This window comes from Macrosteles quadrilineatus, unplaced genomic scaffold, assembly GCF_028750875.1.
Source record: "Macrosteles quadrilineatus isolate MER2022 unplaced genomic scaffold, UCM_ALF_1.0 Scaffold_1__1_contigs__length_201487025, whole genome shotgun sequence".
In the NCBI taxonomy this organism is placed as follows: domain Eukaryota; kingdom Metazoa; phylum Arthropoda; class Insecta; order Hemiptera; family Cicadellidae; genus Macrosteles; species Macrosteles quadrilineatus.
The window spans coordinates 153,110,738-153,124,312 of NW_026542594.1; the positions used below are offsets into that span (position 1 = coordinate 153,110,738).

The 13,575-nt window shown below is 35.0% G+C and overlaps 1 protein-coding gene across 4 annotated transcripts; it reads right to left on the reverse strand.

The window, feature by feature from the left end:
* LOC128983025 (putative transmembrane protein INAFM2) lies at positions 1-13,213 on the reverse strand. 4 transcript variants are annotated; one of them, XM_054402149.1, is made up of 4 exons: positions 8,533-8,660; positions 4,264-4,634; positions 2,800-3,001; positions 1-2,036 (listed from the first exon to the last, which is right to left on the reverse strand). In XM_054402149.1, exons 2-3 carry the CDS (start codon positions 4,538-4,540, stop codon positions 2,802-2,804), a joined length of 477 nt encoding a protein of 158 aa, XP_054258124.1. In that variant the 5' UTR covers positions 4,541-4,634; positions 8,533-8,660; the 3' UTR covers positions 1-2,036; positions 2,800-2,801. The 4 variants fall into 4 exon arrangements, with proteins under 4 accessions (XP_054258124.1, XP_054258126.1, XP_054258123.1 ...); XM_054402151.1 differs by having other exon boundaries at positions 4,264-4,624; positions 8,533-8,644; XM_054402148.1 differs by having other exon boundaries at positions 8,524-8,641.
* Between the last annotated feature and the right edge of the window lie 362 nt (positions 13,214-13,575).

A 13,575-nucleotide genomic window follows, 5' to 3' on the forward strand; every position in this document is an offset into this window, starting at 1 on the left:
TTATTAGTGTGTGTGTGTGTAATTATTTTTCGTGTCAATATAAAAAAACTTCACATTCATTTTTTTAAATCATCAATCAAATGAAATTCACTGTACTCATTTTCTTCTTTTGAATATGATATTATATACCCAGAATCAATGTTTCCCTCGTGATCGCTCCTCATTTTCAGCGCACAACGCAGATGCCACAAACAACTCCTCGTCCAAAGAACTTTCCATCGTGACTGGTGCATTTCTTGACGGTTACTGATGGACCCCGACAAACCAATGTGCAAAATGACCCCCATATATGGCCCAACCAGAGAGCACAGTTGCTCTCTGGGCCCAACGGTATAAAATGGCTTATTGCCTTTGAATTGGCGGAAGGCGTCGGACCCAGGCGGAGACTGAGTGGAATGGAGAGCATCAGACTAGTGGGTTTTCTACTTAGAGCTACGGTATTCAAACTTTCATGTAAAACAATTTTTCCTCAATTTATTGCTTAAGGTGTTTCCCTGTGTAGTCATAGTCCTTAATTATTTTCCTTTTTTTCATTGGAAGTAGGTTTTTTTCAACTTTGTCCTCTATGACTTTTTAACCACAATTCTACATCAATATAGTTACTGATATATAATTAATTATATAAATAAATTATTATATGATGATACATAATATTCTATGATATTAGGTACTGTATGTAGAGGAATATGTTTAGGAAACTACCTGTTTAAAATCATAAACATCCACATTAAAATCCATAGGGAAGCTTAAAATAATAGCAGAATTCATGTTTTCAGTTGTACAAGGTTTAATTCACTCTTGCTTGTCTTTAAAAATTGTAATTACAATGTTTATAAATTTTGCAGTTTTAAATAAAAATGTATTTAAAAACTGTTATAAAAGATTTAAGACTCAATGAGAAATACATCAAAACCAGTTCATAAGAGTGAGTAAGTACCAAAAATAACAGTTAAGATATACTTAGTCTTAGTGATAAATGTTTAGACATCATATACTATTTTGGACACACTTTTCTTGATTCGTCCCAATTAGTGTTGTACAGTAACCCCGAACAAAAGTTTGAAAGTTTTATTAATATTTTACCCAGTATGTTGATTGAAAGTTACTTATCAACAGTAGTAATGTACAAAAATAAAACAATATTATATACAGAAGCCCCAAGTTTATGTACATATTTTGAAGGATACTAGGAAATATGTTTATCTCTATTACAACAACTAGAAAAAACACACACACATTAAATTGTACTTTAACATGATTACATTATCCTCCTATGTGCAAATAACTGATAACAACGATAAACATATAAATACTACAACATTTTTATATCTTTTAACTTGCATAAATGTATTAAAATACTCTGTAACCAATATGTAAGGAATAATTTAACTTTTTAACTGTATGCAAATAGGGCTATACTATTATACTTGGACATAGTTTAAAAAAGGTAATATCATATAGGTACTTTTTTCCAATGGAAGGTAACTATAAGTTTTCTTCTTATTTACTTTAATACAAATATTACTGTCAAAATAAATTACTGTATCTTTTTTATCAAAATCAAAACCAACATTGTGTTCCATTCAAAATGTAATTGAATATTACTCAAATCTATTTTTCTGAAAGGAAACTCATAATACAAGTGTTTTGCTCAGTCTGTAAAAAAAGCTCATGAACTCATAGAAAAAAATTAAATTATATTTTTTAAATCTAGACAAAAAATATAGAAAATTTATTTTTATCTATAGTATACATTTTTTCTATCCTCCTAAGGTTAAATGGAAGGTTATGGTGAAATGGAAGTTTCTGCATTTCAGTTGTATGGTTGTATACATTGAGTATTTGTCCCACCTTGGAAGAACCTTAGTTGTATAAATATTATACACATTTTGTCCAAAAGTTAAAATTCCTTAAAATGACTGTTGGGTCTTCAACTGTAACATCCACAGTTAATGCTGGTTGAGAGGTTTGGATGGTGTTTATACTTTGCTTTCTCTCCTCAGAGCACCACAATTTGATCTGCCAGAGCAACTATCCTGGAAATACAAGTTTGAATCAATTTTAAAAGCCCATTTGTGTAAAAATTACCTTAATTAAGTAAAGTGGCAAAAATTGTTGTGTTTAAAAAAATCCATTTACCTTTGGTTTAATCAGAAATCTATTTCTTGCAATATTCATCTTCTTTTACCAGATATCAAAAAAGTATATTTAACCAAATTACTACGGTCATTTTCAGTATAAACAAAGTTTTTTCCGTTTTGTGATCTAAATCTTTCTTAGATAACTTAATCTCACCAATACCAGAAATGAAGTTCAAACCAAGATTTTATAAAGGTTTGTACAAATCAATGTAGCATACAACTAATATGTATAATTTATATTGAGTTTTTGGGGGGATGGACAGGTTTTGCTGGTTGTGTAATAGCTATAATACCCCTAGCTTCATCTATCTTTTCTTCTTTAGCACCCCTTATTCAGTCTGCCAGCCGTCGGCTCTTGGAGATGCAGCACTTGTCTCAAAACACCCATTTCTTTTATGTCTTTTGGCTCCATGGTCGCCTTTCCTAGGAATATATTCCTTCCTACCTTCTCTGAGCTAGAGCTGGCTAGTCCAGTCACAAGTTTACAGAGAATTCCACCTCATTGCCCACGTTAGTATTTTTGAAAGGAAGTTCTAAGGGTTTCTTATTGGTCCAATACCAGCCAACAGTAAATCGAGTGTGATTCACTTTAATACATTTATTAATAAATTTTACCATATGCACTTTGCTTATCCTCTGTAGCTATCTTGGAAGTTACCTTCAACTGTTTATGTGAGCTGACAGAGGCAGGGAGTAGTTGTCTGCTACCTCAGAGTTGCTGTCGATGACGTAGTCTGGGTCGGAGGGGAGGGGAGACGGAGGTAGCGGCGAGGTGGACAGTTCCTCCATGGCAGGTAGAACTCTCGGAGTCTCGGCCATCTGGCTGTCATTGTACACTGGCCCATTGTTGCTCATTGACACTGGCAAACATAGAGAAACATCATCAAACATAGAGATCAATCTCAGTCCGATTATCACCACCAGTTAAGATGGGGACGCTACTGGGCGTATACAATACAAATATGAACAAAAGATGTGTGTGGAATAAAATGAAATGCTTTCTGTAGCTATGTTTCTGTATTACACCACCTGTTTCTATAGCCAGGACCATTTATGATAGCCAAATGATCGAAAACAGCAGTGCCCAGTTTTGAACTATCAACAAATCCCTTTTCCTACCGTTACCTACCTGACAAAGTGGGCTTCCTTCCATCGGTTATAGCACGCAAAATAGCTAATTGCTGCATTTACTTACTTTTGCCCCACTCCAGTATTCCAACCAAACAACACAAAACTGTGTGCTTTTATTAGGCACGTAATTTGTCTACACTTGAAAATATGTTGGCAATTACCCTTAAGATACTACGACTACGATCCGCAGGTGCAGCGTTTCCAATTTTGTTCAATGTTAGGATTTAATCTAACCTAAAAACGTGTTGTATAGTGCTTTGTAAAACTAATTATTTATATGCCTCATGGTAACTAAAATATAATGGGTAATGCAAGTGCAAAGTCCCTTTGCTGCATCGAATGCAACATCGCACACTAGTTACACAAATAACTATTCTACGGGTTGAACTGACAACCTTTCGATTTCCAAGAGAGAGACCCAGCTATCATTACCATGATCACATAGGCTAACTGTTCAATCCAATATAAAATGTCACACAGACATTAGTATATTCAACAACAGATTGTGCCAGGTCTTAATAACTAAACATTTTAGTCTTGAGAGACATTTTATAAAAATGGGATGAAAGAGGTTTGTGAAATCAGGTCTTTCAGAGGTTTGAACATGGTAAAGTTATTTGAGGTTGATGTGGTTAAGATAATTGAGGAGTTGAGGGATTGATTGGGCAGTAAAGGAATATGGGTTTTGATTTGAGTATGGGGGAAGTGGTAGGATAGGCACAGCCTCCTGCTTTTTGGGGGCTTTGAAGATGCAGTGGTCTAGAGCTGACAAGAGAAGCAGGTCTGGGTAAGAGAGGAAGGGATTACTGAGAAGTAGAGTTGGGTCAGGGTGGAATAGAGAAGAGACAACGGCAGTTAGCTGAGGATACAAATGGTTCAATGTGATGGCTTTTAGGAAAGTTTCAAAACAAGTTTGACTCCAAGGTACATGTATGTTCACAGGTCCTCTCAAGTATTAGGCGAACATTGTTGAATTCTATGAGTGAGCTACCTTGGTGACGACACTCGCCCTGGTGTCCATGGTAGCCGAAGTTGTAGCTGTGTTGTGAGGGGCCTGGCTTGGTCCCCTGCCAGATAAAGATGTAGTACAGAGACAACATGATGGCGGCCAGTGAGACGCTGAACACGTACGCGATCACAGTCAACACCCGCACCACCTTCTTCTTGTGTTTGGGCTCATACAGCCGGTCTTTGGCCTCCTCGCCCGCAAACTTGATGCTGCCCCTGACACTGCCCCCGGCGCTCTGAGTCGTGCTGCGACCACTCATCGTGCCTCCCGCCTAGTCTACACCGGAACTGTCCACCTTTCTATTCACTATTCACTTCTATTCACACTGAACTGGAATTTCTTTCTATCCGAACCTGGATTAGATAAGTCTTTCAGTCACACCAATTGTTTGAAAAATTGCAAAATTGTGTTTAAGCAAATACACAGGTTGTTTAACAAAACTTGTTTATTTAAAAAGTACCTCTTTGTTAAATAATTTAAAATTGTATGTACCTTGGCTGTGTATCATCATGTAGTTTATTCCCTATTCCAACTTTGAAGAAGGGGTGCTAAATTATCTCCATCTCGTTTTTAGATAGCCGTTGATTTCATCATAGATAAAACGCTTTTATAGCGTTAAGTTCATGCTGATATCAGGTATACGATAAAAGCAGATGTTTACCTAATTATTTTGATTAATAGTCAATCGTAACTAAACAAGCATATAATGACATAATAATTACACAAAATAATCAATGCTTAGATTTTTTATTTATTTATTGTTTATCATCCCATTAAATTAATAAATGTTGTGTCTTTTCCGTTTTAGCGAATTTCCCTATAGGGAAGTAGCTATTACCGTAGGTGGCATGGTAAGACCTAGGCCCGGGACCGATTGACTTTTTCATTTTGATGTCCCCAGAGGCCAAAAACACCATTCGTTCAAATTTTTATATATGTATATATATATATAGATTTATATATATATATATATATGTGTCCATGAACGCGATAACTTGAGTAATTTTTGTCCGATTTTGATGAAATTTGGTTTAAAGGTGTAAAGCGGGATAAACTTGAATGAGTTCGCGAACCAGCATGATCGGACCATGGGAACGCGGTTTTACGGGGGTTTCATGGGTTAAAAATTGGTTTTTCTCACTTTTGACCCTCAAAACACAAAATTTCCCAATTTCTCTTTAGACCTTTTTAAAGAGCTTAAAAAAACGAATAATTTAGTATATCAAAGTGTTTTTGTTCGGTTATTGGTAACGGAGAAAATTAAAAATTTTTAATTTAAAATTCCCATGTTATTCTTATGGAGAATATTGTAAAATTTTGTAGTTTGCTTGTTTATGGATATATTTTGATCAAACTTGGCAAATTAATTTATTTTACACTAAGTTATTAATATTTGACTAAAAAAACACACTTTATTAGTTTCCTTGTAGCAGCAAACCTAGGTGCTCGTTAAACCTTATGTTATTTAAATATATTTAATGAAAATCAATTCAGACAAATGGAAATTTGCTTAGTCGGCAGGTTTGCTGCGGCGGGGGTATTTCTACTTAACGACTGAATTTAACAAAGTCCTCGACCTAGAGGGTAATTATTTGTCAGTTAATCATAACCAAACCCATGGTTCGCATGTGGAAGTTAGTATCCCTTGGTACTATTTAAAATAGTCAACCCATGATCATGAGCTCATAGAATATGTAGGTTGCCGTATAAAAGTCATTGAGTGAACCTATAATAGTCGACACAACAAAGAGAGTAAACTATTTGGTAAAATACAAAGAATAGCCTTGAATGTAGGCCATTTTAAGCCAACGTTACTACAAACCAGCTTGGGTGAGGTTCTGTGTTTGCGAGATCAAAAATAGCCAAGTTTGTTTACAATCAAGAAGGCCTAAGTTAAGTTGTTCAGAACTAGCGGCGCGATACTGTGCACTTTGACAGCGGACCAGCGCCAGCCCTACTAGTAGTAGCTCCGTGTTCCTCTACATATCTGACAATTCATTTTGTAACTATTAACACTTGTCATGATGTACACTATGTTTGTTGCATTTGTTATTCAGCGCAGCTTATGAAATAATTTAATACAATACTGTAATGATAAAAAAATTTCCATAAAAAATCTAACTAAAATGTGCGAAATATTTAAAATCATTCCTCACTGCCTTATTTAATTTACAGATGGAAAATCCAGTTCTTGTTTTCGAATATTTATTTGATTTTAAATGTTTAATTGGTCTGAAGGGTGCGTAATATAGTTTTTAATTTCATCCAAACTTTAACAAATTACTCAGGGGCTGCAACAGCAATATATCTTTATAGCAAACGGAAAGGGCTGTTATTTGTTACGGCTAAATTTATAAAAAAGACAAAATCATTATAAATTAGTTTTTACTCTTAAACCATTCATCTTTCATCGTTTTAGTGCTTAACTTTTTCAGCTTTCTGAGATAAACGTAACATTAATCCTACTAATATTATAAGTGAGAGAAAAATGTTGGTCGGATTGGGCTGAAGTTTGGTGTGATAATAGCTAACATTCCCAATTAACATATAGACATATTCTTATCTCAAAAATCCTTTGGGGATCCACCCCATTGACTCTGGAATTTCCCATGTTAACCTTATGAATATTCATATGTAAAAGGAATTAAAGAATTTTGTAAGCTGTTTCAACTACACAAGTTTTGAACTTTGTATGATATTAAATAGCATTAAAAGGTTATAAGGTTTACCAACAGGGTTGCATCACTATTATTCTTTTTCATTTATGACAACAGCTAATTCGAACCAACTAGCAACAAAAAGCTGTTATACAATGAGAAATATTTACTTTTTTATTGTTTGGGTGCAGTGGTAGAACATTATATGGCTATGGTAGATGTGATGTATAGCATACCGTACATTTTAAGAACTAAATTTTCTTAAACCGTGTCCTCTCCCATTGCAAAGTATAAGCCAAGTATAACTGCAATAAGTATTTATTTTATACTTATTTTACAACCCCGAACGAAGGACGGGTACTCTGCTAGTAATCCATAAAGATAGTTTCTGTTCAAATAGCCGTGCAAATTCCCATTAAAAAACCTCCCAACGCATGTTTTGTTTATTGTGACGAAACATGATACGTGTATAAATGAGTTGAACTCAGAATAGAATTAACTATTTTATTATTTTTGCAATCAAGCATATTTTTCTATGTACAGTTTGGGCTTGAAGTCATCAAAGTTTCAGCTTTGGGGTTTGTTGTTGAAGTTCTTCACTCGGGTTAAAATGTCATCAGTAAGTTTCCAAATGTCCATTTCATTTCTAAACCGCTTTTCTGCAACAACGACATTCCGATAGTCAGTTAGTCCATTCAATGCCTCGTAAAGTACTTAAGATGCCTCAGCCAAGAGACTACCTCACGACTGTTAACAGACATTATACACTAGTAATTACGTATGATTAAACATTACAACCGTTTTGAAATCATCAATGAAGGAACTAAGGATGGATCTAGGGAATTCCGTTAAAATACGACCCATAAGTAAAGCATCTTACGCTCCAACGCTTTAACGTTCATATGTCTGTATAGTGTTATATTTAAAAGAGTGTATATTAAGAAGACTCTATGTTTTCTTGTATATATCTAGATCATATATCCCATCCCAACATGGGGTGAAGCCCTTCGGTAGATAATAGTGGGCCCAATACTAACACTCATTTAAAGTGTTTCTATATTTTGTTTAGGCCAACATAGATGTGTCCGTTTATGCCATAGCAGATCTTCCCGTGTCCAGTAGCTATGAATTAATTGTCTCAAACCATCGACGGATGGACCTAGTTCGATTTGAAGCAATGACATCCTCGACCTTTAGAGTAAATGCGAGTTTAAAGAATAACAAATTAAATACGTACATGAATAAGAACTCGCTCTGACAATGTTACGGGTGCTTAATTTATATGCAACCGTTAGAAATCACAAACAAAACATTGACGATTACCATTTAGGCTACTTTATAGGTCTTGTTTACATTGTGTATCTTGCGATTTCCTACCAATTTTTGGAAACGAGCTTTCACATGCTTTTATGTTGTTATTGAGCTAGAATCAACATTTCAACCACCTTTTGTATGATTATTTATAGCTCAGATACTTAAAGTGCAACTGAAAGGCTTTATCACCCCCCAGGTCGGCCTACGAAGGTGGCACACTGTACAACAGCATTCGACTACAACCAAGAACCAAGTGGGACCTGATTGGTACACTCGTCACCTGTTGTAGCTCATCGCTCTCCAGTCGTCCCAGGGAGACACCACGGTCACAGTATTCGCATTATGTAAGCGAATGACGCACAGTTTTATGTAAGCACGGTCGCGAAGGTATATAATACACTGACAGGGGACTGCGCTTGAGCCGAGCTATCGACCGGGCGCTGGGACACCTCGGCCCTACACTTGTAGCGTAACAGCTGTCAGAAGTCAGCTCCATTGATCAAGTAGATTCATAAACAATTAAATCATACAAGATGGTATCAACGAATAAAATAAAGCCCAGTCGCCATCTATCAGGGTTAAAATATGTCTCTGTTCTTTGTGATAAAATTGTTATATGGTATCAATATTCGGTACTAATGTTTATAAATTGCCTACACTAAAGTAATCTAATCGTGCTCATTTACTGGTTACTTAAAAGCGTAACAAAATCCTTTATTACCTATTTAATATAGGGCATAATAGGCTACTCAGATAGTCGCATCCTAGAGGGGAAGACCGCCTACTCCTCTGTCTTTGTGTAATACTTGCAATGTCTATCTTTTAACGTTATTGAGTCGTTCGCAACAGAAATTTTTTCAAAACCCAAATTCCCCTTTTCTTGTGCATTACATTACAGTATTAGAAATAACACCAAAATAACAAAAACAAAGATAAACACAAAAACATGCTTCTTTCATAAACATCACGCTTAAAAGAACAAAAACGTATGACAATAAATATCACTCAGTAAGAAATTAATGTAATAAAAGATTGCGTAAATGTTACATTTCGGTTTGGTTTATAACGGTACGTTAGTATTTATATTTCTTGATAGCTCACACACATAAAGACTGGAATAATCATCCTTACACCATACTATAAATACTGAATGATAGGCCTACTGCATAATCCAACTTATTACCATAGCTAATCATATAGGTAGGCAGTTAAAAAGTCTGCACTGAATTAGTATGATAATAGATATGTCACATAAATGTTTTAAAAATAAAACCAACTCTGAATAAATGAGATTTCACATTGCAAATGCTGCATTAGTAAGAAAAATATTACTAACGAAATATTTGTGATTTGACTATGCAGGTAAATTAACAGTTTTTAGGGCCTCTTACATCTTACAACTTGTCCGTAAAAAGTGCACTTTTTGTGAGATTATTTTCATAAATGGGTGTAAATTAATTAATGTTATTTCTTAAACAGTAAACTAGTAATAATTATAATCAAATAACCTAAAGTATTTCTATGTGTTTGTGACACGTATTGTGTTCTATATTTTTACATAGTATTGGGTGTTTTCTCTGTCAGATGAAACCTCCATTATTGGACTTCTACTTTTTAAAACCACAGCAAGGATAGTATAAATGTGTAAGTTACTAACTTTTTCTAAACTTAAATTAATCACCAATAGATTGCCATAAAATCAATATAAGCCTCTCCTTAAAACGAGTGCTGAGTGTTTGATAGATTCTTAATGAAACATTCCTAATAGTAACGTCATCACGGAGGCAAGGAATACTGTAGGTTTATACTCAATGACTGTAGTCACAAACCAACCAGACTTTTTTATAGATCAAGGGAAACCTTCTTTGGGGCAAATATAAAACGCCAAGCTATAGTCACTATTTGTGTTTAATTATAAATCATTATAGGCCATTAAAATACAAAAGAAAAAATAACTGTAGGTACGGTTACGTTCACAAAAAACGAAATAAGCTAAAAGCAATTTAGGATCAATTTATCAAGTAATTAATTCATGACAAATTGTTCAACTTCACTTTTCGTAAGGAATCAGTAGACAAAGTTAGGGTTTATCTTTTAATCCATATATCATATTTTACTGTATGGCCGTAATAGTATAATCATTTCATCATGAGTCGTAAAGTGACTTTTTGGCACGAGCTCAAGCTATAAACAAGTTTTAAAAGCGTTGTTGTCAAGACGTATATTTCTAAAATATGCCAGTATGAACATTTAAAATGGTGCTACTTTGTTAAATTTCTGATGCTACGAAAAGGGTAGTGTAAGAATCAATGAGACCAATTTATATAATGTACTTGTTTACATGCGATTCATGTGTAGAGACGCAGAAGCCGATCCTGTTCCGTGTTATTCAGTGAATACCAGTGCAAAACATTTTACTTCAGAAATTACTATTCTACGGTATAATTTATTTTTTGTAAAAAAATTAACCTACTTCAAACGCTCTAAAAAGAATGAAAAATTTCAATAAAATTTAATTACAAGAGCTTAACCCTAGATCTGGCGCAATATGAATTGCTATTTTGAATTGATTTTTGTGCACTCGGTGTACTTGTAACGTATTTTCTGCCGTAGCATATTTATTTATGTAGGTACATACATAGACATATATTCTGTTTCAGCAATACATTTCGAATAGGCTATAATGATGTAAAAAGCATTTTCTTTTAGCAATCTGTTTGGGCAGAGCAGCAAAAGTTTTCAAATTTTCGGTTTTTGCAAATTACAAATTTTGAAAGCAACCCACAATAATGCAATGAAAAAAAATCTTACACATTTGATTTAAATTTAAAAGTTGTGGCAAATTCATTTCCCTAAGTCAAAATATCAATATGTTTGATAAGCTCCTAAAAATAAAAAAGTTGTAACATGTTTTCCTAAACGATTTTTTTCTAAAGAATATAAGAATTTCATCTGAAGTAAATAAATATCATCACTTTCCATTTACTTTCAGGAAATACATACTTTTATACCTTTTGGTTATAAAATCACTGAGTTATTGACGTCAGAAAGTTAAACTTTTTTTTTCTTACAAAAACATAAATTTTTGGACATTTAAAAAAAGCATAACATTTTTATTAGTTACTCTATACAAATACCTACAATTTTTTTGCTATGATATCACATCGATCTCTAGAGATCGATGTGATACCACTCCTGTTTTCGTCCGATAATTCTTTTATTTTCCATCGGCCAATGAAAACAGCTGTTTTTACCAATTGCACAATTTTCGTCTCCCGCCAGAATACAAATTGAAATCACATGTTTTTTAGAATGCTGTTTTTGGCTAAATACCTAAAATAACTCAATAGCTCGTTTATTCAACCAAAGTAACAAATACAGATTTGCATTAGTCATGTCAAACAAAATAATCGCAGATAATGTTTTATATATGAAAACTAATGCTTAGAACCTCCTCATCTTTCCAATGGTATAAGTTTTATTGCAATTCAAGAGCGTTTACTGATCGCAAAATTAAGTTAAAACCCAGCATGTCGTTCTCAAAGTTCAGTTAATTTTAACCGAAAACTATTAACTGTATAGCATACACTGCCCTCTGGCGGAATACGCTGTAATCATTAAGAATATGATGACAAGAATAACCTAATGTTAAAATTACTGAGCTTTGACGTCCTGTTGTAGCAGAACGACTGAACCGATTTTAATGATTTTAACGTCATTCACGGAATTTAACGTTCTTTAGAAAAGTATGCAAACACTTCTTTTGTGGGATGCACTGTTTTTGAGTTACAAGCGAAAAACTAAAAATGAGCAAAATCGGCCTAGTATTTTTGCCTCCCATACACTTAGCTTACTTCAGAATCCGTCGCAAACTCATTTTTAACTTATTTAGGAAATCCAGAGCAGATTAAAACGATTTCCAGCTTTCTCCCAATTTTTAGGAGCTACAGCTATTTTTTGGGCTAATTTGCCTGGGCTATAAAGCACAAATCGTTAAATTATTCCTAAAATAATATAAACAAAATTTCGTCAACACTAGCAACCAGTGTCACCAGACATGAACTAGTCACGACAACGAGTTTCAAAATTTACAGCACGGGATGAGAAGTCTATTTGTGTTGGTTTGTCTATGGTTTTATCGGATGAGCCTTGGACGATTTAAGTGGAGATTTAAACGTAGGATTCAAGTACATTTAACATTTAATAACGATTAATGAGGCTGATCTGTAAAAAATTTCCTTTACAACATTCATATTTCATATAGTCAAGATCTCGTAAATTTTACATTTGCTTGAACTATTGAAGTTATTGAAATTGGGTAACCAAATAACGCAACAATATAGTCAGTTAGTTTTATCACTGCCGTACCCGTACCGATACAAGACAAAACTGATGTATCGTGGACAGGACCGAAATTACGTTTCCAGCCCTTGTATATAGGAACTTTGACTATTGCCCACTTAATTACGCTCCAAAGTTTGTAATGAGAATTCCCAATGTGCCTACAGAGCCAAGGGAAAATATATACGAGAAGTATCCAAAAGAACCATCGTCAATCGTAAAGGATATCATAGTACCTTTGAGACTCTTGGATGTGGAAAATCACAATTTCTTTAAAGCAAGTAGAGTGTTTCTAAACTATTGCCAATTTAACAACATACCGTTGAGGAAGCACTGCGGGCAGGGATGTGTGTCTGTGAGCCGTAGAGGTCCCTCAGCACCTGGACGATGTTCCTTAGGGTTCCACAGGAAGATGTAGTAGGCTGACAGCATGATGGCTGCCATGCTGACCGACATCATGTAGGCTACCACGGTCAGCAGCCGGACGATCTTCTTGGTCTCCGGCTTGCGGTTGGAGGGTTTGTTAGCCTCAGGGTCGCGGTTGGGCTGCGGCACGGCGCCCACATTGTTGGGGGTTGTCTCGGCCATCACTGGCTCTCCGTCGCGACGTCGTTACACAACTACTGAGCCTGTTAGACGCCCCCTCCTCCCCTCCAACGGCCGACACAGTTACAGTAATTGGTCAGCGGTGGCTTACTGTAGCGTTCGTGCTCATGTGGTACTTAATGATTTAAGTTCATGTTTAATGCAATTGCCTTGTAAACACATTACATGAACAAAGTAATTCGTTGGGGTGTTTGGGTGTATTTACGCCACTGGCATTTTTTATCCAGTCAATTAAAACATTTTTAAGGGAAAGTGGTCATAACCAACGTTTTGTGGATGTGCCATAAATGGAACCCCTCCCTCCGTACTGTAAACGGTATTGAAAAATGATCGGTTATGTATTCGTGTTGAAAAATATACTGAAGCATGTTACCAA

Excerpts from the sequence above, each read along its gene's own strand:
- LOC128983025 (XM_054402149.1), bottom strand. The coding sequence starts at position 4,540 with ATGAGTGGTCGCAGCACGACTCAGAGCGCCGGGGGCAGTGTCAGGGGC. Across the intron at positions 3,002-4,263 it reads GGGCGAGTGTCGTCACCAAG|TGTCAATGAGCAACAATGGG; the intron begins GTAGCTCACTCA and ends TATGTTTGCCAG.